At 40.1% G+C, this 26,236-nt stretch overlaps 1 protein-coding gene and 2 long non-coding RNA genes across 13 annotated transcripts in view; 2 read left to right on the top strand and 1 right to left on the bottom strand.

The window, feature by feature from the left end:
- LOC129637025 (uncharacterized) overlaps positions 1 to 7,055 on the top strand; it is a 40,452-nt gene extending 33,397 nt beyond the window's left edge. For all 5 annotated transcript variants that reach the window (XR_008707294.1, XR_008707291.1, XR_008707290.1 and 2 more), the window contains one exon: positions 6,918 to 7,055. This is a non-coding gene — a long non-coding RNA (uncharacterized LOC129637025). The remainder of the gene's footprint in view (positions 1 to 6,917) is intronic.
- Positions 1 to 22,559, bottom strand: part of LOC129637026 (uncharacterized) — a 39,819-nt gene extending 17,260 nt beyond the window's left edge. Inside the window, exons 1-3 of the long non-coding RNA XR_008707295.1 lie at positions 22,433 to 22,559; positions 18,185 to 18,233; positions 326 to 505 (exon numbers count right to left, since the gene is read on the bottom strand). This is a non-coding gene — a long non-coding RNA (uncharacterized LOC129637026). The remainder of the gene's footprint in view (positions 1 to 325; positions 506 to 18,184; positions 18,234 to 22,432) is intronic.
- The window catches only part of FBXW4 (F-box and WD repeat domain containing 4), an 83,272-nt gene continuing 78,745 nt past the window's right edge, over positions 21,710 to 26,236 (top strand). For 2 of the 7 annotated variants that reach the window (XM_055560938.1, XM_055560937.1), the window contains exon 1: positions 21,710 to 22,566. In XM_055560938.1, coding sequence (XP_055416913.1) covers positions 21,773 to 22,566 — 794 coding nt within the window. In that variant the 5' untranslated portion in view covers positions 21,710 to 21,772. The remainder of the gene's footprint in view (positions 22,567 to 26,236) is intronic. The other 5 variants (XM_055560936.1, XM_055560940.1, XM_055560939.1 and 2 more) reach the window with 4 other exon arrangements.

The following is a 26,236-nucleotide window of genomic DNA, read 5'->3' as shown; positions in this document are numbered from 1 at the left end:
GAAGCCCTGAAACAAAACTTTTAAATAGTATCTTTTTAAAAATTTCAGATTCCAATTGTTCATTCCTGGCATATAGGAAAGCAATTGATATTTTATACTGACTTTCTAAAATGGAATCTCACTCCATTTATTTAGATCTACTTTTATTTCTTTGATCAGTGTTCTGCGGCTTTCTACAGATTCTGTACCTGTTTTGATAGATTTTATACCTAAGTATTTGTATTTTTTTTTTTGGTGCTATTGTAAGTGATAGTTAAAAAAAAAATTTCAAATCCCAATTGTTCATTGCTGGTCTCTAGCAAAGTATAAGAAATTAGACTTTTACCTTAATTGCTGCTTTGAGCTTGTATCCAAAGCCACTCTGAGGGAAAGCTGGGGCAGGATGGGTCAGTAATCACAGCTGTCCCCTTCCCCATCTGTCTCTCCTTCCTCCTCTGTAAATATTTGTTGATCTCTTTTGACTGAGTTGATGTTATGCTAAAGAACATCTAGGGAGGCGTGGGTACTGTTGAGAAATAAGGGGAAATGTGTAAGTCTTAAGGCTAAGATCTTTGGAGGAGAGATCTTTGAGGTCTTGGCTTTTGAGACAGAATGATGGGTGTGGGAGAATTAGAGGTAGCAGCATCATGAAAAGGGAGAGAGGGCTTTACCAGACAGTGTGGATAAAGATGTAGGCATATTATGCCTGATGTTATATGTAACAATCTACCAGAATAATATGTGAATTGAGATCAAACTCCTGTTTTTGGCTCAGAGAAATTAGATATAATTAAGTCATTGCTGTGTTAATGTTAATGCTCCTGTTGGTTTCAGAAAACAGCAAGATTACAAACACAGACTGCCTCTGGTGACTTGGGGTTCATTGCTGACTTGATGTTTGTTGGTTGTAACAAAGTGTGGCTTTCAGTGAAAACAGTGTTGAGAAAAAGAAGATTCTAGCGAGGGATAAATTAGGAATTTGAGATTAGCAGATACAAACTACTATATATAAAATAGATAAACAACAAAGTCCTGTATAGCTCAGGGAACTATATTCAATATCTTTTAATAACCTATAATGAAAAAGAATATGAAAAATCATATGTATATATATATATATATATATATATATATATAGGTCTCCTGCATTGTAGACAGATGCTTTACCATCTGAGCCACCAGGGAAGTCATATATATATACACACATATATATACACACACCCATATACAGGTGTGTGTGTATGTGACTTAATCACTTTGCTATACACCAGAAACTGACATTGTAAATCAACTCCAGTTTAAAAAAAAAAAATTAAGTGAGAAGATTCTATCCCCTATCTTTTTATCCCCTAGTTCCTAGCAAGGTACCTGAGAAGTAGTTCTCAATACACGTATATTGAACAAATCTGGAAGCAACTGGCAAATTTAATGCCCAAGTCCCCAAGGCAGGAGCAAGGCAGAGATGAGCAACTGCATTCAACATAACCAACAGAAACAGTCCAATCAAGATTCATGTGGCTTCCAGGAATTTTTGCAATAAGTAGTCCAACACTCTGGATGGAAGGCTATTGCTGACCTAGTGATGGGGTATTTTGAAGACACGTCTCTGCTTTGGATTGCAGGTGACTGGGGACTCGCACTTTCCCTAAGTCTGCAGAATGTCTACTGAGCTGTCAGAAAATGAAATGTGTAGCTAGGGAGATATGCCAGTGTGCAGGAGGACCATAAAGTGATAGGATAGCCCTTACAATCTTTTCTAGTCAAGATCACCTGTGACTCCCTTGAGCAGAAGCTCTTGAACCTTGAGGGGTGGGGCAGGGGGGAACTAAGACAGCAAGTGCAGTGGGGGAACCACTTCTAAGAGGGCTGCTCTGAGTTGCAAGTACTTGCTGTATGAGGGAAGAGATACCCCCCCACCAAAGTCCCAGTTTTCAGTCTGAGTCCCAGGGAAATAATTTATACAAAGTTTTCACCTGGGACATTTCCCTGAGAACTGAAATATCATGAACATGTCTTTTGTGCCTCTGCAAACACTAAATAAATTTCTTTAGGTGGTTACTCTGCCCAAGAACACAACCATTTTCTTTTTAGGCAAGGACCTAAAATTCAACAGTAATACTACTTCAGAGAGAGACAAATGTCCATTAACAGTTAAAGAGATAGGACTGGAAAAGGTCAGTTTTCATTCTAATACCAAAGAAGGGCAATGCAAAAGAAAGTTCAAAGTACTGCACAATTGCACTTATTTCACATGCTAGCAAGGTCATGCTCAAAATCCTCCAGGCTAGGCTTCAACAGTACATGAATCGAGAACTTCCAGATGTTCAAGCAAGATTTAGAAAAGGCAGAGGAACAGAGATCAAATTGCCAACATCCACTGGATCACAGATTAGGCTAAAGCCTTTGACTGTGTGGATCACAACAAACTGTGGAAAATTCTTCAAGAGATGGGGATACCAGGCCACCTGACCTGCCTCCTGAGAAATCTGTGTGCAGGAGAAGAAGCAATACTTAGAACTGAACATTGAACAATGACTGGTTCAAAACTGGGAAAGGAATATGTCAAGGTTGTACATTGTCGCCCTACTTATTTAACTTATATGCAGAGTACATCGTGCGAAATGCCAGGCTGGATGAATCACAAGCTGGAATCAAGATTTCCAGGAGAAATATCAATAACCTCAATACGCAGATGACACCACCCTTATGGCAGAAAGCAAAGAGGAACTAAAGAGCCTCTTGAGGAAAGTGAAAGAAGAGAGTGAAAAAGCTGGCTTAAAACTCAGTATTCAAAAAACAAAGATCATGGCATCTGGTCCCATCACTTCATGGCAAATAGATGGGGAAACAATGGAAGCAGTGACAAACTTTATTTTCTCGGACTCCAAAATCACTGTGGACAGTGACTGCAGCCATGAAATTAAAAGATGCTTGCTCCTTGGAAGAAAAGCTATGACAAACCTAGACAATGTATTAAAAAGCAGAGACATTACTCTGCTGACAAAAGTTGGCATAGTCAAAGCGATGGTTTTTCCAGTAGTCATATATGGATGTGAGAGTTGGACCATAAAGAAGGCTTAGTGCTGAAAAATTGACGCTTTTGAACTGTGGTGTCGGAGAAGACTCCTGAGAGTCCCTTGGACTGTAAGGAGATCAAACCAGTCAATCCTAAAGGAAATCAACCCTGAATATTCATTGGAAGGACTAACACTGAAGCTCTAATACTTTGGCCATCTGATGCAAAGAGCCGACTTGTTGGAAAAGACCCAGATGCTGGGAAAGATAGAAGGCAGGAAGACAAGGGAACAACAGAGGACGAGATGGTTGGATGGCATCACCGACTTAATGCACATGAGTTTGAGCAAGTTCCGGGAGATGGTGAAGGACAGGGAAGCCTGGCGTGCTGCAGTCTATGGGGTCACAAAGAGTTGGACATGACTGAGCGATTGAACAACAACAACAAAGAGAGAGGGTTTATTGTGTGAGGTCAAGGGCATGAGCTTTGTTTTTTTTTAAAATATATTTATTTATTTAGCTGTGCCAGGTCTTAGTTGCAGCATGTAGAATCTTTAGTTGCAGCATGTGGGATCCAGCTCCCTGATCAGGGATCGAACCCGAGCCCCTTACATTGGGACTACAGAGTCTTAGCCACTGAACTACCTACCAGGGAAGTCCCAAGGGCATGAGCTTTGTAATCAGTCTAGTTGAGTTCCGTTTTTTCAGTTCTGCCTACACTAGCTTTGTGGCCTCAGACAAACTGCTCGATTCTCTGAATCTCTGAGAAACAGGGATGATGATAACAATAATATCCATTCTGTTGACGTTATAGGCTATTGTTGTAGGCATAAAGTAGTATGCATTAATTATGATTGTTGTTGGGACAAAATTGGCATCAGTAGTCCCTGAAAACTGCCCCAGGAGAGAGTCCATTTAGAAGCACTGACATGTGGAATGAATAGTCTAATCAGGGAGTCTTACCAGCTAAGGATTTTCATGGGAGGGCTTGCAAGAGGGCTAAAACATGAGTTTGCGTTGAGGAGTGGGTGGGATTCAAATGTGAGAGAACTTTTCTAGAAAGAGAATAGGTGGGAGCAAATGTTTAGAGGCCAGGATAAACAAGACATTTATGTCACCTATCAAATTCTGCCCACTCCACATTGCAACTTCTCTAACATGCTGGTATCTAGTTTAACATACAACAGGCTTTGCCATCCCTAATTTACAGATGGTGAAACTGAGACTCAATAAGATTAAATGTGTTGCCCAAGGTCACCTAGAAAAGAAATGGCAGAGCCAGGGCTCAAATCCAGACTATCTGGGCCAAACCCAAAGGTCCTTCTGGAATATATGCTGCATGTTTGGAACATAGCACATAGTTTCAGTTTGGATGGAAAGGAAGGTTTCCTGCTAGGGCACTAAGGGTGGAGAGAGGGCTGGGTAAACCAGAATATTGAGTGCAAGGCAAAGGGGTTTGTATTGACCACAAAGCCTAGGGTGGCAAAGTATGTGAGCAAGCAAGCCACATAATCTAATATTTATCCAGGATTTCCAAGTTCAAGGCTCTGTGGAGGCATAGGCTATACCAACTAATAATTAGGCAGTTCAGAAGGGAGAAAGCTACCTCTTTGTCATTAGTCCTGAATGATTCCTCCTCTTGAACTTATTTTCTTGATTGTTATTCCTCAGCAATTTCCACCCCACAGATAGCATCATATTTCAATAATGAGCAAGATGAAAGAGATCCTGATTGGTTCTGGATCCAGTAGTGAACTACAGTCATGAAAGTGCTCACACACAGACTATTACAGCACCCTGAGTACCACTGAATCAAGCCTTCCGTAAGAGCCGTCTACATTCTTTTCCTAAGCTGAAGGTTTCAGTGTAGGTCAATGGTGAAAGGTGAATTGCTAGAGAGCTAACAGACAATACCCACTCCTTCCTTACATTGTGTGAGGGAATTTCTTAACTGATTAAGTAGAAGTTTGCTTGGGATCTTAAGTGTGTAGCTGCAGTAGCAATTTCTTCTGTCCTCCCATCCCTTTTTTTTAAGGGAATTTTAAAATGAATGCTGATCTTCAAAGCTTCAACAAATGTATACGCCCTATGGCCACATTTTCACTGTTAGGAATTTATCAGCAAACTCAAGAATGTGAGTATGGTGTGCTCTTTATAATGCCAAAACATTGGAAGCACCTGTTTTCACTACTGGGGACTTGGTTGAGTAAATTGTGGTCCATCTGACTCAGTAGAATGCTATGCAGCCATTAAAATGATATTGTTGAAGAATATTTAATGGCATAGAAAATGTCAACCTCCCGTGGCACATCAGCATTCTTAGGTAGAATTCATATAATTTGATCCCTTAGATAGGCAACCACATTGGCTCTGTCACCACCTGATCTTCAAGTCTTAACCTTACACTTGGGATGCTGGAGTTGTTGGAATTAATGAGCAAATCAGCAAATTCCAGCAACTTCTACTTAGTGCCGTGTCATCTTTAACCAGTGCCACTGAGTGTAAAATAAGTTCTTGAGTTTGTTAAAATGAGTTACAAAACAAAGGCTCTGCAGTTTAAAAAAATAAAAAAAGAGAAAGGAAGACACTCCCCTCCTTCCAGCTCCCCTCAAGTCTCTAATCTCATCTATGAAAAAGAACTGTACTTTACTGTCCACAAAACAGTCTGTTTTCAAAGTGAGAGAACTGCTCAGTGAGGGGAGCCATCAGTAACTGCGGTTCATGAATTCCTGCTTGTTTATAGAAAGCAGGGGCTAAGGATAGACACTTTGAAACCACCTGTGAAAGAATTAAAGACCAAGGGGGGCAAAACCCCCATCACAAACAGAATCTCACTGATCAAGTGTGAAAGAAAAGGAAGAAAGAAAAAGCCAAGTAGATCTTTGCAGGCAACCACTAGATGGACATAGAATTCAAAAACATTCTTTAGTGAGATCAAGGATAACAGGCTTTGAAGCCTGGAGGGCTGGCGAGTCTCAGGACCAGCCTGGCCATGGCAATCCCCACACCGAAGCATCCACAGTCTTGCACTTGCTGGAGTAAAGCATTTAAATGGGAACAATGTCAAATTTCACAGCTATCTTATGGCCAGTGACCTTACGGGACCCCAAAGGAAAGACAGATAAAAAAATGATTGTTCTCAACAAGTTCTTGAAAGCGGAGAAGTCACACAGGCAACCTCGAGAAACAACTTCAAAATGAAAATGTCCACAAACTGTTGCATGCAGGGTGGCCGGCAAACAGTGCTTATTTATTTATTCACCTATTGATTCTTTTTACCGAGGACTCAACCGTGTGTTCTGACTCTACAGAATACACACAAAGATAAAGTCCACCACCACAGGCCATTTGTTCATGAGGATGATATTATTGCGGGAGAGGAAGAGGTCACAACTATTCTGAACTATTTAATCAATTTGAAACAGGTTTTATTGTTATAGAGACATAGTATCAGACCAAAAAAACCCCTATACATTAGACCAGAATTTCAGTGACACTTCTCATGCCCTAACTATGTGTAAGTGAATCATCTTAATTTTTTAAAGAGAAAATTTAAAATAAATAAACATTACACATGTGGTGAAAACTCCCTCTCATCAGGCCCTCCAAATCTCCCACCTTCCTTCCCAGAGGCAGCTATTACCATGAGTTTGAGGTGTATAATTCTGTTCCAATTTTTTACCTTTACCTGAATATATATGGTCCCTAAAGAATTATGATACTGTTTTGTTTGTAAATTTTTTGGTAAATGGTATCATATTATATATATTGCTCTGAATTTATTTTGCTAGTACATTCAACTTTATGTTTTTTCTACCTATCCAGGTAATTGCTTTATTCCTTTTTTAGACTTAATTTTTTTAAGTCTTTATTGAATTTGTTACAAATATTGCTTCTGTTTTATGTTTTGGTTTTTTGGCCAGGAGGGATGTGGGACCTTCGTTTGCCGACCAGACATTGAACCCATACCCGCCTGCATCGGAAGGTGAAGTCAACCACTAGGCCACCAGGGAAGTCCCTGGACTTAAAGAAGGAACCAAGAAGGAAGAAAAAGTTTATTCATACCGAACAGTTACATGTACCTATATGTTTCTGCCTGACTCTGACTGGGACACTAAAGTCAGGAAGACTTCTTGGAAGAAGGGAGGTCTACATTCAGCTTTTGAGAGAGAGAGAGGAAAAAAAAAAAAAAAAAGCGGCAAAGAATGTCATAGTACATTTCAGAGAGACCCCTTAAAATAATATCCTAAACTAGGAATTGTTGAGGTTTGCTGTGTGATCTTTCTTTCACTATTTAGAATATGGGTTCTATGGCTTTTTTTTTTTCTTTCTATTTTTACATTTTGGTTAGGTGAAAGTTTCAACTGTGAAAGCTCCGTTTAAAAAGGAACGTAATACTAATCAAGGTTTACTAAAACCAAACAACTTCAGAAATTCAATAAAACACTAGCACTTAAGTCCAACAGGTGACACACAAACCAATTACAAATGAAAGAGTCTTTGGTCAATGGGGTTGCTGGTGTGTGCTGAATAAAATACATTCAAAATGTATTTGCAGTGTGAGATAAAGATATGGAGGTCACAAGTAAGTGCCACTTGTCTTAGTAGTTTTAATTTTACCTTGTCAGCGTCCCATGTACAAAACTTGAGAAAGCGAGACTTTGATTTGTTCAGTTTCCTTAAGGAGGGGCCACAGAATCCTTGAAGCATGATTTGAAAAAGATGGATAAGATATTCCACCCAAAATTCAACATCACCTTTAATCTTGCCCTCTCCTCCTCTAATCCCTAGGTAATGTTTTGTGCTTCTTTTGCAGGAAAGCAATTTTGTTAATCACTTTAGCACCAATTCTTGCATCCCTGGCAATACTCAGAACTGCTTCCATCCAAGTCTTTGATGTGGGAAAGAAACACACACACTCTTTCGCATGTAATCTGAAAACAATTCACCTCTTGCCAATGAATGCACAGCACTCCACTTTAATAGAGAGCAAGTTCTGTGGAGGTTTCTAATCCTTTCTGCCAAAGAAGAGAAGAGAGAGAATCACTCAGGTAGCCCAACCTCATTCAGAAGTTAAAATCACTTGGAATGTTTTGTGGTGTGTTTGGGGCTTTTTAAAAATATCACTTGCTGAAGATTACTGCTCTCAGGGGAAATCAAAACAACTCAAGATCAAAAAAAATAAATAAAAAATAAAAAAATAAAGGTTCCTCAGCCCCAACTCAAACAGGATATTCTTCTCAACTCAGATAACTCTTGATCTAAGTGTATTACAAGAAACCTGCTTTAATCCCTCAAAGCAATGGTGTTATAGATAAGTAGCGGTAACATAGGTGGCTTAAATTCCAGAAGTGTACAAAAGACTTGGTTGGAAACAAAACTAAAAAAGAAAGAAAGCTCAATTCTGCATTGCTGTGACTTGAAGAGGGAAATTTAGGGCAGTAAAAATGCAAAGAATGACCCCTAAAAAAGAAATCGCTATAAAAGTCTAGATTTATCTTAATGGTCTTGTGTGTTGCTTACAGTATGTGTCTGAATTTGTGTGTGTTAGGGGTATGTTTGTGTAAGCATTTTAAGACAGGGAAATGGTTTTACTGATTTCTGGATCTGATGGGGTTCATTTGAAAAATCCCTTTATATATTTTACTATGATAGTACCACATTCTGAAGCTTTGTTTCACAAAGGACTTTTAATAACTTAACCAATTTGAAGTTTAATTTAAAAATTTTAAACATTCCAGCATTTTCTCTGTTTGGTCCTTTTTCCTAATGTATCCCTGCTTGCTTAAATGCAGTGAGTATTCTTTTTCCTTCCATCAGTAATTGTCGTATTTTCACAATCTGGGTATTAATTTTGATCTATCTTCTTACATCCTAGTTAACATATCTCCTCCTTGGAAGCAAACACTGGTACTAGGTTAACATCCTAGTTAACATCTCCTCCCGCCCCCAACTCCTTCATTGTAGCTTTCTGAGGCAAGGTAGCAGTAATTTTTTCCATTATTCCCGAAATATGCTTGAAAATGTATAATCACTTTGCTGTATACCAGAAACTAACACAACGCTGTAATTTCTCAGAATCTCCATCTCTCATACCACTCAACAGAAGAATCACTGTGATCAGACCCACAGCTTCCCTAGCTTTTTAAAAAGATAATATTTATTATTCAATAGGCAATCCATACAGTTAATTGTCTAAAAATTCAAAAGGTATGAAATAGTGTATAGTGAAAAGAAACCCTATCCTGTACCCAACCAGTTCGCCTCCTTGGAAGCAAACGCTGGCACAAGGTTTTGTGTCCTTGTCCAGAGAGAGCTGGCACCCGAAAAGTCGAAGCAGGCCAGTGTAGTTTCCCACCCGCCCCTCAGTGGCAACATGTATACACTCCTGCATTTTGCTTTTTCACTTAATGTTTATTAGCTACCCTTCTGCATCTGATCTTCCTCATTCTTTTTCACAGCTGTTTGTTTACTGTTCTATTCTATGGGTGTTCGGTAATGCATTTAAACAGTTTGAAATACATTTGTCCCAAACATTTCTATTCTCTGTCAATAGCTTGCTTCTTCTCAGGTTGTTTCTGTGACTCTGCTGCGGGCACTGCTGAATAAGTAACATGGGTTTTAATTAACTGTATCATGGAAGGCTCTTGAAAAATGTTTATTTTTGAAAATCTTTAAAATAAAAAAAAATTATCTAAAGGAATATGAGTTTATAGTTTTAAGAAATCTGGACTTATGGGAGTTGTGTGATACCAAGACTTTGTTATTTCCTCTTGTTCTTGTCATGGATCCCACCTGCTTCAACATTTAAAATTCCTTTGTTCATTGATTTTCCTATGAGGGCTAACATAGGATACTGAATTGAGAATTTCCTTCTACTAACTGATATTAATTTTAATTTTCTTAACCTACAAAATGTTAAATATTGCTTTATATATCTTTAATTGAATACCAGTTCAACAGACTATCTCAATATGACTAAGGACTCAAATCAAGGAAACTGTAATGCAGTGGACCTTAACTCTTGGGAGAGCTAGGGAAGTTGTGGGTCTGATCACAGTGATTCTTCTCCTTCTGTTGAGTGGTATGAAAGATAGAGATCTTAAGAAATTACAAATTTTTTAAAATTGAAGTATAGTTGATTTACAGTGTTGTGTTGGTTTCTGATATACAGCAAAGTGATTCATATATATATATATAAAAATATTCTTTTCTGTTATAGTTTATTACAGGATACTGAACATAGCTCCCTGTGCTATAAAATAGAACCTTGTTGTTTATCCTTTTTGTATATGGTAGTTTGTATTTTTGAGAAGGCAATGGAATAGAAGCCTACCAGGCTCCTCTGTCCATGGGATTCTCTGGGTAAGTATACTGAAATGGGATGCCATTTCCTTCTCCAGGGGATCTTCCCAACCCAGGGATTGAACTCAGGTCTCCTGCATTGCAGGCAGGCTCTTAACCATCAGAGCCACCAGGGAAGCCCAGTACAAATGATATCATGATATTTATCTTCTCTGTCTTACTTCACTTAGTATGATAATCTCTAGCTTCATCCATATTGCTACAAATGATGTTATGTCATTCTTTTTGATGGCTGAGTAGTATTCCATTGCATGTATATATCACATCTTCTTTACCCATTCATCTGTCAGTGGACATTTAGGTTGCTTCCATGTCTAAATAGTGCTGCTGTGAACATTAGGGTACATGTATATTTTCAAATTAAGAGCTTTCTCCAGCTATATGTCCAGGAATGGGACGGCTGGATCATATGGCAACTCTTACTTTTAGTTTTTTAAGGAAGCTCCATGCCGTTTTTCATAATGGCTGCACCAATCTACATTCCCACCAACAATGTAGGAGGGTTCCCTTTTCCCCACACCCTCCCCAGGATTTGTTATTTATAGACATTTTTGTGGGGCCATACCATGCAGCTTGTGGGATCTTAGTTCCCTGACCAGGGACTGAACCTGGGCCCTTGGCAGTGAGAGCACAGAGTCCTAACTACTGGACCACCGGGGAGCTCCCTATTTGTAAATTTAAAAAGTGTTTTATTGATTTGGCTGTGCCGGGTCTTAGTTGTGGCATCTTTAGTTGAGCAACTAAAATGCACCGTTTAGGTGCGCTCTTAGTTTCAGCATGTGAAATCTAGTTCCCTAACCAGGGATCAAACATGGGCCCCTGCATCAGGAGTGTGGATTCTTGGTCACTGGACCACCAGGGAAGTCCCTGTAAACTTTTTTTTTTCTAAGATGTATTTTTTTTTGGCAGTAGTGGGTCTTCGTTGTTGCACGGATTTCTCTAGTTGTGGTGAGTGGGGGCTACTCTTCCTTGTAGTGGCTTCTCTTGTTGGGGAGCACGGGCTGTAGGCACACGGGCTCAGTAGCTGTGGCACAGGGGTTTAGTTGCTCTGCAGCATATGGGATCTTTCTGGATCAGGGATTGAACTGGTGTCCTTTGAACTGCAAGGTGGATTCTCAACCACTGGACCACCAGAAAAGCCCCCTGTAAACTTTTAATGATACCATTCTGACCAGTGCGAGGAGGTACCTCATTGTAATTTTGATTTGCATTAAGAGATGATAAATGAAGGATCCTGGGTTGTGCCACACATCCGCTGAGATTGGTTATGCTTGAGGAAGGCATAAGCACCTGGGCAAAATTTCCTTTCCACTTCCTGTTGGCTCCCATAGCACCCAGAGGCCCATGCCCTGGCCAAGTGGGGATTTGAACTCCTCACTTCATCTTGCCAAGGCTGGTATCTGTGCAATTAATGTTTGGTTCTACTGTCAGACTGACTTCCATTTCAGGTTTTTCATTTGTCCATTTTACTCCTAATTTATGAGCTTCTAGCACATACATGAAGTTAAATTTCTCTTTCGCCTTTTTTTTTTTTTTTTAAATGAGGAAGCTCTTCTAGCGGAAAGCCTATCATCTGTTGTGAAGGAGAGCTGGTGTTGACTTGAGGCAGCAGAGTTAGTGGTCCAGTGGCCATTGTCTTGTGTTAGAAGCAGGTGGTCTTGCTAAGCTTCATGTGTTTGGAAACTTCTCTGATTGGAGCTTGTGTTGTTAGAGGAGGAACTCAAGTTGTACTCCTTTTTCAGGTCAATCTGCTGAACCTGGGAAGATCCCCAGGGGCTATGGACTTCTTCCTGCTTTTCTCTCCCTGGTAGGTTTTAAATGTAGGGGATTTTTCTCACTCATCTTTCCATTTGAAAGATGCCATAAGAAAGGGGAAAACAGCTGCCACGAGAAAGGGCGAAAAGCAATTATATAGAGTATATAATTCTTTAGAAGTAGTGACATAGGTTCTCAAAAGATTTAACAGTTAAATATGGGCCTAAAAGTCATAATTCTCTTTACACAGTATGTGTATGTATATATATATGTGTATATATGTGTGTGTGTATATACACACATACACACACATTTTTAAAAACTAAAGTAAAAATCCCCTAAATAAGACATATTCCATTCACATCCAAACTTTTGTTTGTATTTAACAGCTGAACACAACCTACCATCTGTTCAAAATAATGTAACTGAATGCTATTTCAGAAAAGTTGTCTTTTGTGTTTTTCACATTTTTAACAGGACCCCAAACCTAGGACAGGATAAATAAATTATATCCTGTGGTTTTAGTTACTGTCATGAATGCCTCAAATGAAAAAAATTTATCTGAAGTTTAGGCATTCTTAAATAGTATAATTATAGAAACAGAAACAAGGTTATATTTGACCTTGTACTTTCTTCCAGAAGAGCTGAAGATGCTTAAGAGAAATTTTTCCCTAGAACTTATCATTTTCTTCTTGAAAAAGAACTCATTTATATATATTCTACCTCAGTGGTAACTTTATTTTTATGTATGTATTTATGTATGTATTTAGGGCTTCCCTGGTGGCTCAGTCGGTAGAGTCTGCCTGCAATGCGGGAGACCTGGGTTCGATTCCTGGGTCAGGAAGATCCCCTGGAGAAGGAAACGGCAATCCACTCCAGCACACTTGCCTGGAAAATCCCATGGACAGAGGAGCCTGATAGGCTACAGTCCATGGGGTCGCAGAGTCCGGCACGACTGAGCAACTTTACTTTCACTTTCACATGTATGTATTTGGGCTTCCCAGGTGGCGCTAGTGGTAAAGAACCTGCCTGCCAGTGCAGGGGACATAGGAGATGCAGGTTCAATCCCTGGGATGGGAAGATGCCCTGGAGGAGGGCATGTCAACCCACTCAAGTCTTGCCTGGAGAATCCCCATGGACAGAGGAGCTTGGTGGGCTACAGTTCATAGGGTTGCAAAGAGTTGGACATGACTGAAGCGACTTAGCATGCACAAACCCATGCATGCACATGTATGTATTTAAAGAAATTCCCAGAACATTTCACAAGATTTATGGTTGCCTTCATCTTCGTTTTGTATCTTTCATCATTTGTTGCCAAATGACTCAGTCTTCTGACAGAGATCAGAAAAATCACAAATTCTGATGTCAACATGAATTATCTTAGATCCTAGTGCTGATGGTGTGCTCTCCATTTTGTTCAAAATTTCTTTGAACACCACTTATTGACATAAGAAGGCTATCTCAGACTAACTAATGGTAGCATTACTGAACTGGCAAATCTAGAAATTTGCTTTCTTATTCCCACAGTCTCATTTGATATTTCTATTTTGCCCACCCCCTTACCTTACTTGCCATATGGTCCTCAAATTTTGTGTACATGTGTGTGTATCTTTCACACATAAATTGGTGCTTGGAAATGTCTGTTTCTCACAGTTGTAAAGTCAGAACAGTATCTTAGAATGACATCTGACCCTCTGGAAAATCAATCTTTTTAGTATAGCTATAAGTTTGGATAATTAAAAGTCTTAAGTAGTTTAAATTTTGTTGGAGATGACTTATGGGACATTATTTTTATGTCTTTCTTTTGCATTTGGGATGACAAGATAGGGTTTCATAATATCACAAATTTCTAACTCAGAAAACACAGCCTTCATGTGCATTACAAGTTTTGCCAAGATTTTCTCTAAAAAGTCACAAAAGGGTAAAATAAATTTACACACACAAAAAAACCCCTTTATTTTTGTATAATAGATTTAGATTTACAGAAAAATTGGGAAACCAGAATAGAGTTCTTACATACTACTATTATCAACATTTTATGTCAGTATTGTGCATTTGTAATGATTAATGGACCAACCAGATTTCCTTGGTTTTTACCTAGTATTCTTTCTCTCTCCTGCTCTAGGATACCACATTCCATTTATTTGTCATGACTCTTGTTTCCTCTTGGCTGTGATAATTTCTCAGACTTGCCTTGTTTTTGATGATCTCGACATTTTTGAGGAGGACTGGTCAGGTAGGTTCATAAACCATCCTTCAGTTTGGATTTGTCTCATGTTTTTCTCATTATTAGACTGGGATTATGGCTTTTGGGGAGCATGGCCACAGAGGTAAAGTACCATTTGCATCATGTGTATCAAGGGTACCTACTATCCATGTGACTTACAGCTGATGATGTTGAACAGGTGTTGATCACCTGGCTGAAATAGTGTTTGTCAGCCTTCTCCATGAAAAGTTACTCTTTTTTCCTCCTCTTTGCATACTGTATTCTTTGGAGGGAAGTCATGGCATGCAGTCCTCTTGGGAGTATGTGTGTGTGGTGGGGGAGAGCAGTTGTGCTCCATGTCCTCGAAGGTGAGGTATAACAAATTGTTTGGAATTATGTGGGAGATTTGTAAATGGACTTTTAAATAAAATATTAAAATTAATTAGCTTAAATTGAATGAAATGATTTTGTACATTCAGGTACAAACACCTCTTAGGTTTTTTTCTTTAAAAAAAAAAATTCATTATCTATGTAATATATGTTGACTGCAGAAAACTTAGAAAATATAGAAAAGGGTAAGGCAACAGCAGAAAGAACTTTCCATAATTCTACCTCTCATCAGCATCCATTTTTAGAATTTGAACATATTTCCTTCCAGTCTTTTCTGCATAAAGTAACTATTTTTAAACAATATTTTAAATTGTTTCATATGAAATAAAAATATATTATCTTTGAATATGACAAAGACAGTGGATTCATAGAAAAACAGATCAGATCTTGGGGTTTCTAACAGGATTTCAGAATATAAACTGCCAACTTGACAGAAATAGAGGAAAACAATAGAAATAAAAACAATAAAATGGGAAAGACTAGAGATTTCCTCAAGAAAATTTGAGCAGATACCAAGAGATACCAAGGGAACATTTCATGCAAAGATGGGCACAATAAAGGACAGAAATGGTATGGACCTAACAGAAGCAGAAGATATTAAGAAGAGGGGGCAAGAATACACAGAAAGATCTTAATGACCTAGATAACCACAATGGTATGATCACTCACCTAGAGTTAGACATCCTGGAGTCTGAAGTAAAGTGGGCCTTAGGAAGCATCACTACGAACAAAACTAGTGGAGGTGATGGAATTTCTGTGAAAGTGCTGCACTCAATATGCCAGCAAATGTGGAAAACTCAGCAGTGGCCACAGGACTGGAAAAGGTCAGTTTTCATTCCAATCCCAAAGAAAGGCAATGCCAAAGAATGTTCAAACTACCACACAATTGCACTCATCCCACATGCTAGCAAAGTAATGCTGAAAGTTCAAGCGAGGCTTCAACAATATGTGAACTGAGAACATCCAGATGTTCAAGCTGGATTTAGAAAAGGTAGAGGAACCAGAGATCAAATTGCTAACATCTGTTGGATCATCAAAAAAGCAACAGAGTTCCAGAAAAACATCCACTTCTGCTTTATTGACTAGGCCAAAGCCTTTGACTGTGTGGATCACAACAAACTGGAAAATTCTTCAAGAGATGAGAATACCAGACCACTTTACCTGCCTCCTGAGAAATCTGAATGCAGGACAAGAAGCAACAGTTAAAACTGAATGTGGAACAACAGACTGATTCAAAATTGGGAAAGGGGTATGTCAAGGCTGTATATTGTCACTCTGCTTATTTAACTTATATGCAGAGTACATCATGCAAAATGCTGGGTTGGATGAAGCACAAGCTGAAATCAAGACTGCCAGGAGAAATATCAATAACCTCAATAGGTAGATGACACCACCCTTATGGCAGAAAGCAAAGAGGAACTGAAGAGCCTGTTGATGAAAGTGAAAGAGGAGACTGAAAAAGCTGGCTTAAAACTCAACATTCAAAAAACGAAGATCATGGCATCTGGTCCCATCACTTCATGGCAAATAGATGGGGAAACAATGGAAGCAGTGACAGACTTTATTTTCTTGGGCTCCAAAATCACTGCTGATGGTGATTGCAGCCATGAAATTAAAAGATGCTCGCTCCTTGGAAGAAAAGCTGTGACAAACCTAAACAGCATATTAAAAAGCAGAGACATTACTTTGCTAACAAAGGTCCGTCTAGTCAAAGGTACGGTTTTTCCAGTAGTCATGTACAGATGTGAGAGTTGAACCATAAAGAAGGCTTGAAAGTGAAAGTGAAGTCACTCAGTCGTGTCCAACTCTTTGTGACCCCATGTACTGTAGCCTACCAGGCTACTCTGTCCATGGGATTTTCTAGGCAATAGTACTGGAGTGGATTGCCATTTCCTTCTCCAGTGGATCTTCCCGACCCAGGGATCGAACCTGGGTCTCCCACATTGTAGACAGACGCTTAACCATCTGAGCCACCAGGGAAGTCGCTTAGTGCTGAAGAATTGATGCTTTCAAACTGTTGTGCTGGAGAAGATGCTTGAGAGTCCCTTGGACTGCAAGGAGATCAAGCCTGTCAATCCTAAAGGAAATCAGTCCTGAATATTTACTGGAGGGACTGATTCTGAAACTGAAGCTCCAAAATTTTGGCCACCTAATGTGAAGAACCAACTGACTGGAAAAGACCCTAATGCTGGGAAAGATTGAAGGCAGGAGAAGGGGACAACAGAGGATGAGATGGTTGGATGGCATCACCGACTCGATGGACATGAGTTTGAGCAGGCTCCGGGAGCTGGTGATGGACAGGGAAGCCTGGCGTGCTGCAGTCCATGGGGTCACAAAGGGTCAGACATGACTGAGCGACTGAACTGGACTGAACCTGACATATAATTTCTGAAAACAAAACTTTAGACTCTTTCTATTTATGTGATGCCCAAATGTTTATACATTTATCATTAGTCCTCATTTCTTCTTTCTTATACTCTAATTCGTTCTTTATCTTACTATTACATGAGACACATTTTAAATGAAATAAAATTTGAAGAAACTTAGGTGGCTAGTTAAAACTCTGGCAATGATCTAGGGTTCTCCAACTGTCTTGTTGCATGGTGTGTTTGGATGCATAACAACCATAACTTTATTTTTGGGAGACTTTATTGATTTTGTAAATGTGATCCATGCTTCTTTAAAAAAAAAATAGCAATAGGGAAAAGTACAAAGTAAAATTCCATTACTAGGAATAACCATTATTAGCATTATTCTACAAAGTCTCCTTTTGAATATATATAAATAGGGACAAATTTACAAAAAAAGGCTCATATAATATATACTATACACACACTGTTATTTAATTTAACAAAAGAAATTGAAGCTGAAGTAAAATGATGAAATTACTAAACTTTTATTATATGTTCTTTTGCAAGACAGTAGTTCCTACAAATCCTTTTAAAAGTTTTGCAAAAAGATTATGAAAAGCATAAAAGGCTGTGGATTCTACATATTAACCCTTAGAAAGTATTAACAGTTGAGACAAGGACAGGATCTACTTTAATTGTTTAGAAGCAGCTTTTATTTAGATACCAGACCTGCCTAATGGTCAGAGGAAAAGTATATTATTAGGTGTGGCTATATTAATTGAAAGGGATCCTAGAAGGCTCCGAATTCAATGCCTTATTCCTATTCCATTTTCTTTTGTGTATGGTGAAGACTTAGGACTTCCCTTGTAGCTCAGTTGGTAAAGAATCTGCCTGCAATGCAGGAGACCGGGATTCGATTCCTGGGCTGGGAAGATCCCCTGGAGAAGGAAATGGCAATCCACTACAGTATCCCTGCCTGGGAAATCCCATGGACAGAGGAGTCTGGTGGGGTACAGTCCATGGGGTCGCAAGACTTGGACACAATTTAGTGACTAAACCACCACCATGGTGAAGACACAGTTCAGAGTAGGAGCTTTAGGGTTAGAATGTCTAGATTTGATACCTGTTCTGTTATTTAGGAACGGTGTGACCATATGCTTCAGTTTCATCTTCTGCAAAAAAAAAAACAGGTTAATCGTATCTTCCTTATGTGGTTATTGATAAGAATAAGTGAGACAATACATGGAAAGCTCTTATAATAGTGCCTGATACACAGTCAGTGCTCAATAAATATATGCTATTATTATTATTATAAATTGTCATTCACAAAATAATCTCATTCTTTCTCATTCATCTCAGAATAATTCCCCTGCTAAATCTGCTTACTTTTAAAGTTAAAGGCTGGGGCCCTGAGGGCTTAAGAGGCATGCGGGCACTGGCATATTGGATATGGGAGTAGTCTCCTGCCTAAGATTGTCATCTATGTTTACGAGAATGTACAGAACACACAGTTCTAGCCTTTTCACAATCCTAAACATATAAAATACCTATTAACAATAATTACTACTATGCAGTCAGTTACATGGACATACACAAAGAACTTTACATCTGAACTTAAAAATCCTCTCTAAAAGTGAACTAATATTAGTATTTCTAAATTCCCAGTGAAATTCATAAAGTCTCATACATTTTACACCATAGGAAATATAGGCAATATTCTATAATAACTTAAAATGGAATATAATCTATAAAAATACTGAGTCTGTGCTATACATCTAGAACTGATATTGTGAATCACCTATCTTCTATTTAAAAAGTAGAAAAAAGAAATTGAGTCTTATGTTTTAAAATATTATGAATTTCATGTTTTTGGCATTCTAAGTTAAAAGTAGTCCAATGCTTACAGTTTACTTATTATGCAAATTCTAAATTTAAAATGCCTTATAAAAACAAAGTAAATTTCAACCCCGCCCCCCATAGTATTTTACTATGTTTCCTGGATTTGAACTTCAAGGGAGTTGATGACTTTTCTAAAGATGTTCTGAAATCCAGTGTACTCTTTTTATTTTCTTTTTTTCTAGCTATTAAGGTGTTTATTTTCTTTGATAATAAAACACCATTCAGTGTTCCATGAAGATATGCATTTACTTTTGTTACAAATCATTTTTTTCAGCCCCAGCTGATGTTTTATCTTTTTTTTTTGGCTGCACCATGCAGTGTGTAGAATCTTAGTTCCTCAACCAGGGATTGAACCCAGGGCCTGGGCAGTGAAAGCAGGGCGTCCTAACCACTGGATGACCAGGGAATTCCCATCCAGCTGATTTTTTTAAATAACCTGTCTCCAAAAAGAATTTTAAAAGTTTGTGTGTGATGTAGTTTTTTTCAAGTTTGTTTTAAATCCCACATTGGACTTTTTTTTGCTTTGTTTTGTGAGGGAGGGAGGGTTGATGAAAAATTCTAGGTGCTTCTCTGAGTTGAAACTAAACTGTAGGGTTTTTTTTTTAATAGCTTAGGAATTTAGAGATATACCAAATCACCACCAAATAACAGAATATATGCCAATTCTCCATTTTGGCTTTGCCTTTCTGCATAGTGAGTACTTTGGCTTATTTTGGAAATCAATAAACCATAAATTTTAGTTCACTTGATCTCCAGTTTGGGTGCAAAAGAAGGTGATTTTTTAGGTGATGGTTTAATTTCTCCAATAATGAGGGCAACATGGGATAAAGAATAAGTTGCATTTGTGTGATTGTGGATTTTAATACTTGATTTAATTAAACAATTTTCTGCGCCTTCAAGTCCTCTACTGAAAACTAGGTACAGTGTGGATGAATTACTTAGTTTTACTCTGTGTAAAGAAATGGTTAAAAAAAAATAGTCAAACAGTAAGAAATTACAAACATGTTTAACACAAATCAGAAGACAAAATGTAGGAACCATATGCTATAATCATCTGCTTTCCTTCCAGAGTGGCTCACAGTATACAACTGTAGCAAAATCAATAAATGTTGAGTTGATGATATTACCTCAATATTCAGCATTCCTACCTCAACAGCCTTCTAATAGTATGAAATGAGTAAATATCTTTATAATGATTTCTAAGAGATTGCCTAAATTCTTTAGTTGTACTGAAATGTCATGTCAAATATTGCTTTTAATAAGTAAACCACTGGCTGGAGTTTGGAAATCTTTTTTCTACATAAAGCCTTTGTTGTACCTCCCCCCCCCACACACCTTTTGTAGAGTATTTTTTTGTAACAGGATTTGACCTGTAACTATTATTGAGAATTTTCTTAGAGGAGTTCAAAGCATTTTACAGGGATCATCTCATTTATCCCTCGAAAGTAAGGCAGAGGCATTATCTCCACTACAGACTGAGAACACTAAAAGGCCAAGATAGGTGGGGTTTTTTGTTGTTGTTTTGCTAAGATCAAAAAGCAGTTCTAGGGCAAAGCCAGATTCCGGTCTGACCTTGTTACATGATGCTTCTGTGGTGACATAATGCAATGTCCTTCCTCTCCTAGGTCTCTCCTTATGCTACCTGTTGAATAATTTCCAGAGTTGATATTTCATTCATTCTTGCTTCTGAAAATGGATCTTAAGATGTAAAAACAAAATAAACCCCTAAAATTTTTACTATTAGGGTTTGGGGCACAGGATACTTAGGGATCTTCCTCCCCCACCTGCAAATCTTACTGCCTCCACCAGTGCTGTTCAATAGAAAAAATGTGGGCCGAAAATTCAAGTCACAGGTATAACTCTAACCTTTCTAGTAGTTACAAAAGTATATTTAGGCCAATGTATCAAAAATCTTATCACTTCAACATGTACTTAATATAAAACTATTAATACTATAGTTCACATTCTTTATCTTGCATAAGTCTTCAAAATCTGGTGGGTTTTCACACAGCACACCTCAGTTTGGACTAGTCCCATTTTCAATGCCCCTAAGCCATGTGTGACTAGAGGAGACAGTATGGGACAGCATGGGACTTCAGTAGACTTTTCTTAGCTCTCCCTTCAAAATGGTACCTTTGTGAATGGGATGGGGGAGCCTGGTGGGCTGCTGTCTATGGGGTCGCACAGAGTTGGACACGACTGAAGCGACTTAGCAGCAGCAGTAGCAGTGTGAATGCAATGAATGGTGTGGGGCAGGGCTCCTGGATGACCTTGGAGAATCCACTTGCACTTGGGTGGTGACTAATAGCTTTACCACTTGCTTATCCATGACCAGGGAGTGGATGCAGGATCTAGAGGACTGCAATCTTCCAAAATGTCAAAAATACCAGCTCATTGCTAGAACTGAGGTATATACCCCATGTGAGATCCCGGCCTAAGGAACCTGCCAACTTCTAGAGGTGCAGTTCGTGAGGCCCTGGTATATGGCCTGTGGAAAGCAGGCATCAGACGAGGTAGAAGAGGGGTATGAGAGGGGGAAGGCCACCCAAGTGAGTGCTTCTTGAGGGCAGGGCCTCAAACTAGCTGCTGCTTGAAGGGAGAAGCTCCTATGGCCGTCCTAACCAGGCCCTTGGTGGGCCTCACGTGCTAGATGAACGCACGCTGTGTTTCCGGCACACGCTCCGGGCGGCCCGGGGCATGGGAGGGGGGCGCTCTACGGCCCCCGCCCGCGCTACGAAGCCGCTCCACGGCCTCGGGTGTGAGGGGCGGGCCCAGGCTTCGGCCCGCGCCGCCCCATGTGACCCGGTCCGGCATGGTGTCGCCTCCTCCCGGGGCGGCGGCTGTGGCGGCGGCTCGGGCTTGGCTCCGCGTCGGGCCGGCCCCGCGGCCGCTCATGGGTAGTCAGGGCGGCGTGGGGCCCCCCGGGAACGGTGGGCCCGGCGAGGGCGAGAGCGGGGAGACGAGAAAACTGCAGGAGGAAGGGAGAGCCGCGAGAGGAAAGCGGAGGAAGGGGAAGGGGAAATCGGGAGCAGGGCAAGGCGGAAAAGGAAACGGGGCGGAAGGAAAGCCGGCGCCGCCACAGGCGAAGGAGGAAACGGGGCTGGGGGCTGAGGCGGGACCGAGTGCAGGCCTAGGAAAGGCAGGAGAGAGAGGCGGAAGCGTGGAGGAAGGGGCGAGAAGGCTCGTCAGGGGAGATGAGGGGAGCGCAGGGGCGCGAAAGGAGGCCAAAGGGAGAGGTGAGGGGAAGAAGGAGGAATGGAGGGTCAGGACTGGTAGGCGGGAGAGCGCCAGGCCGACAAGAGCACAGGGACGAGGGGGTCAGGCTTGGGGCCGCCTCGCGGGGACACGGGCGGCCATGGCGACAGCGGCTGAGGAGGAGGCGGCGGCGGCCCGGGAGCCAGCCTGCCGCCCAGCCGCGGGGCCCGCACTCCTGCGCCTGCCGGAGGAGCTGCTGCTGCTCATCTTTTCCTACCTGGACATGCAGGCCCTCGGCCGCCTGGCTCAGGTGTGCCGCTGGCTGCGGCGCTTCACCAGCTGCGACCTGCTCTGGCGCCGGATAGCCCGGGCCTCGCTCAACTCCGGCTTCACGCGGCTCGGCACCGACCTGTAAGCGCCCGCCCGCTCCCCGCCCCAGGCCGGCCCGCGTCCCGGGAAAGGGCGGGGCGCCGCGGCCTGGTCGGCCTGGGGCCGTGTCGTACCCTGAATTCCGAGGTCCAAACCCGGCCTCCTCCGACCCCTTCCCGAGCACCCAGTTCCTCTCGGAGGCCTCCATCTGAGGAAACCTCCCAAGAGCATCTCCCTTAGTCAGCACCCTCTCTGTGGGCAGCTCCTCACAATTAGCCATCTTAAGCACTCTTTTCAGCTGTTAAATGTGTCTTTTCGCAGACGTTGACTGCCTGGGTTCCTCAGGCGGAACTGTGGCTGGTCTGTGGCTTTAGAGGCCTCCTCCCATCCAGGTGTAGGACCCATGTCCCCTATGTGGTCTTTCAGGACGTTTTTATGGACATTCATCCTCTCACTCTCTTCTAAGGATCGTTAGGCTTCTGGGCTCTGATAAAATCAAATATGGAGAAAAGGGCACACACTCCAAAAAAAAGTCCCTTGGTCCAAGTGTCAGCGATAATTTATGACTTGATGGAGGCAGAATGACACGCAAAAAGGGTACCTGCTTATGGCAGGGAGTTGGATGATGTATACAGACTGTACGTGAAGGCATGGTATTGTAATTTGGCCTGTTCTTGGTAGGATCTGAAGCCTGTGAATGCAGAACTTAATCATGTAAGCTGTTAGATAGGAAAGGGAGAAAATGTGTGGAATTGGAGTAAAAACTTTCTGATAGCACCCAACTCCATCCAATTTGGATTAAAAAAATTTAAAAAGATAGTTTTAACACAATATAGCAACATTAAGGAAAGTTGGTTTAAAACATAAAAAGTTATAATATCATCACCTAGGCAGCTGTTCAGTTTTAAAAATTGCTTTTCATTTGCACACTTCTTCCCCCACTTAGTTGCTATCCTACTGATCCTAGCAGAATAGGTACATAATGTTTATGGGCTGTACTATGAGATTAAAAACTTTTCTCTAATATTAGACTTTCATGTTGTATCCAGCTTTTTGCTATCATAGACAACAAGGAAATGAATAATTCAATGCATTTTTTGGTAACAGCTTTATTGAGATCTATCAGATACTGTATAATACATGTCTTTTTGAATTGGTTCTTTAGAATAAATTCTCAAGATTGGCATTATTGAGTCAAAGGTTATGGTTTGTAAAAAGGCAATGTACCAAGTTACAGTGGCACTAGAAGCGATTTCATATAAGAATTTAAAAAATCTGCTATTTTAGTGGACATATAATGATATCTCAAAGTTTTGTTATTTTGCCTTCCTTTAGCAGGATAAGTATTTTCCCCTGTGTTTGTTTCACCTATGAGATTGTCTTTTCCTAGTCTTAGTCCATTTATTATTGGAGTATTGACACTACTCTTAGATTCCAGTCCTTGTGGGTCATAGATATTAGGATCTAATCTGTCATCTTTGATGCAAATATTTTCCCCAGTTTATTTCACTGTTTTTAGCCTATAGAAGTTTTAGATTTAAATATATCAGAATATGTCAGTTTTTGTGTGATTTTTTTAAATCTTTCCTTCCCCTTCCAAAACAGAAATTTATGATTTCTCCCACAGACATAATAAATCTTCTCTTTGACATTCTGCTGGTTTTCCTATAATTTGACTTTTAAGAATTGTCAACACTTTCATCAATATCACTTTTCTTTTGGTGTAAGGGCCCTGAATTCAACCTTCTTTTTTTCTAAACAGTTACCTAGTTACCACTAAACTTTTTGTTACGTAATTCATATCTTTCCCTTTAGAAAGACAAAATAATTTGTTTTAGAAAGCTTACTTTGACAGATATTAACTTTATATATCTATGTGTATATATAGTCACATATACATACATATAGGTATGTATGTATATTGGGTCTATATCTGAACTCTTATTTTGTTCCACTGATGTATTTTTCCATTTCCATTCTAAGTATTGTTGCCTTTGATAGAGTATAATATCTGTTAGGGTTAAATTTTCCTTGTTGGATTTGTGATTTGTGTGTGTGTGAGAATGTGACATCTCCATTCTCATTCAGCCCCCTAGCAAAAAAAAAATTCTGTGCCTTTTCAAAAGTTTCTGTGGATTTCACTGTAAAGTAACTACATATCTGTTATTATTCCTAAATATGCTATTCTTTTTTTTTGGTGTGACTGCAATCTCTTTTTTCAGTATGTTTTCCAGCTGGGTATTATTAATGATGTCCAGGATTGCTAAAATCTTTTGGAAATTTTAAACCTTATTGTTTTAACTTTTATTATTTCTAGTATGATTTTGTTGTTGATAATTATGATTTTCTGGGATTTGGGGGGCATATAAGTCTTGTTACCTTCATTTTGTTAAAAGAATTTTTAAAAATATACATATATTTGTTTATTTTGGCTGTGCTGGGTCTTTGTTGCTGCATGGGCTTCTCTTGTTGCAGAGCACAGGCTCTAGGGCTTTTGTAATTGTTGCACGGGGCCTCCAGAGCAGAGGTTCAGTAGTTGTGGCACACGGGCCTCGTTGCCCTGCCAGGTTTGGGATCTTCCCAGACTAGGGACTGAACCAGTGTCCCTTGCATTGCAAGGTGGATTCTTAACCACTGGACCACCAGGGAAGCCCATCTTCATTTCTTATAACGAAAAACTCTTTCAGAGAACATATCAGTTGACCTAGAAGAGCAGTTGTCTGAAATGCCTAAACCCAATCCAGCCACGGCAAAATTTGGCTTTCTTGCTCTCCTTATAGATGAGATCGGGCACTTTCAAGGTGGTATGGCCATAGACTGCTCTCCTTATAGAGACTGAATGAACAAATGAAAGAATTTATGTTTATTTTTCTTTCCTTTTCAAATGCTCTGGGAGATAATGTAAATGAGTGTGCATTCTGTAAGTGATAATAACAAAATGAAAATGACTTTACAGTATAAGGTGCATTGAGACCGCCAGGTGATTTGGCTTTGTTATTTTTTAGCCACATGTTTTGATTTCTTGCCTGTGTCCTAGGATGTGGTATCGCCAGCCTTCTAGGAAGTTGTTTTACCATAACAGTTGATAAAGAGCAGGGTCATGCTCATGTTTTCTGAGTTGAGGGGGAAAGTTATGCATGTTACAGCAGGTGGAGAGAATGTTTACCAGTGTGGTCTGTTTTTGGACAGCTGCAGAGACATGATAACCCACCAAGAGGGGTGGTGATCATCCCTGGAGGGAGATGGCGTGTGCCCCAGTCATCTTAGGGCATTGGGGAGCCTGGGCCCAAAGTTCGGTGAAAATATGGCTGTTCGGATTGTGGCAGGGCTGTAGTTCGTATTTTGGGCTAATTAACTGTACACTGGACAGTAGGACAAGTTTTTATAAGCACAAAACTTTCATTTTATGAGAAGCCACACTTCACTGCCCCAGAGTTTTATCATCTATAAAGAATGAGAGTAACATAGCCAGTAAAACGAGGCTTAACCATTGTGATGTGTTAGTGATAGCACAGTGTTCAGCACATAGTAGGCACTCAGTAAATGTTGTAAAATGGAACTTTCAAGTTGTGTGGCTTCGCCTCTAGTCAGTCTGTATATAGCAAAAGTGGAGATGGTTTGACATAGAGAGGCTGCCTAAAGACAGAAGGTGGGGGAAAACACATACATGGCTGAATTTCTCTCACCTGTCCTGAATGTTTTTGGAAACATG

Source organism: Bubalus kerabau, chromosome 22, assembly GCF_029407905.1.
Source record: "Bubalus kerabau isolate K-KA32 ecotype Philippines breed swamp buffalo chromosome 22, PCC_UOA_SB_1v2, whole genome shotgun sequence".
Taxonomy (NCBI): domain Eukaryota; kingdom Metazoa; phylum Chordata; class Mammalia; order Artiodactyla; family Bovidae; genus Bubalus; species Bubalus kerabau.
This window is presented reverse-complemented; position numbering and strand designations above follow the sequence as displayed.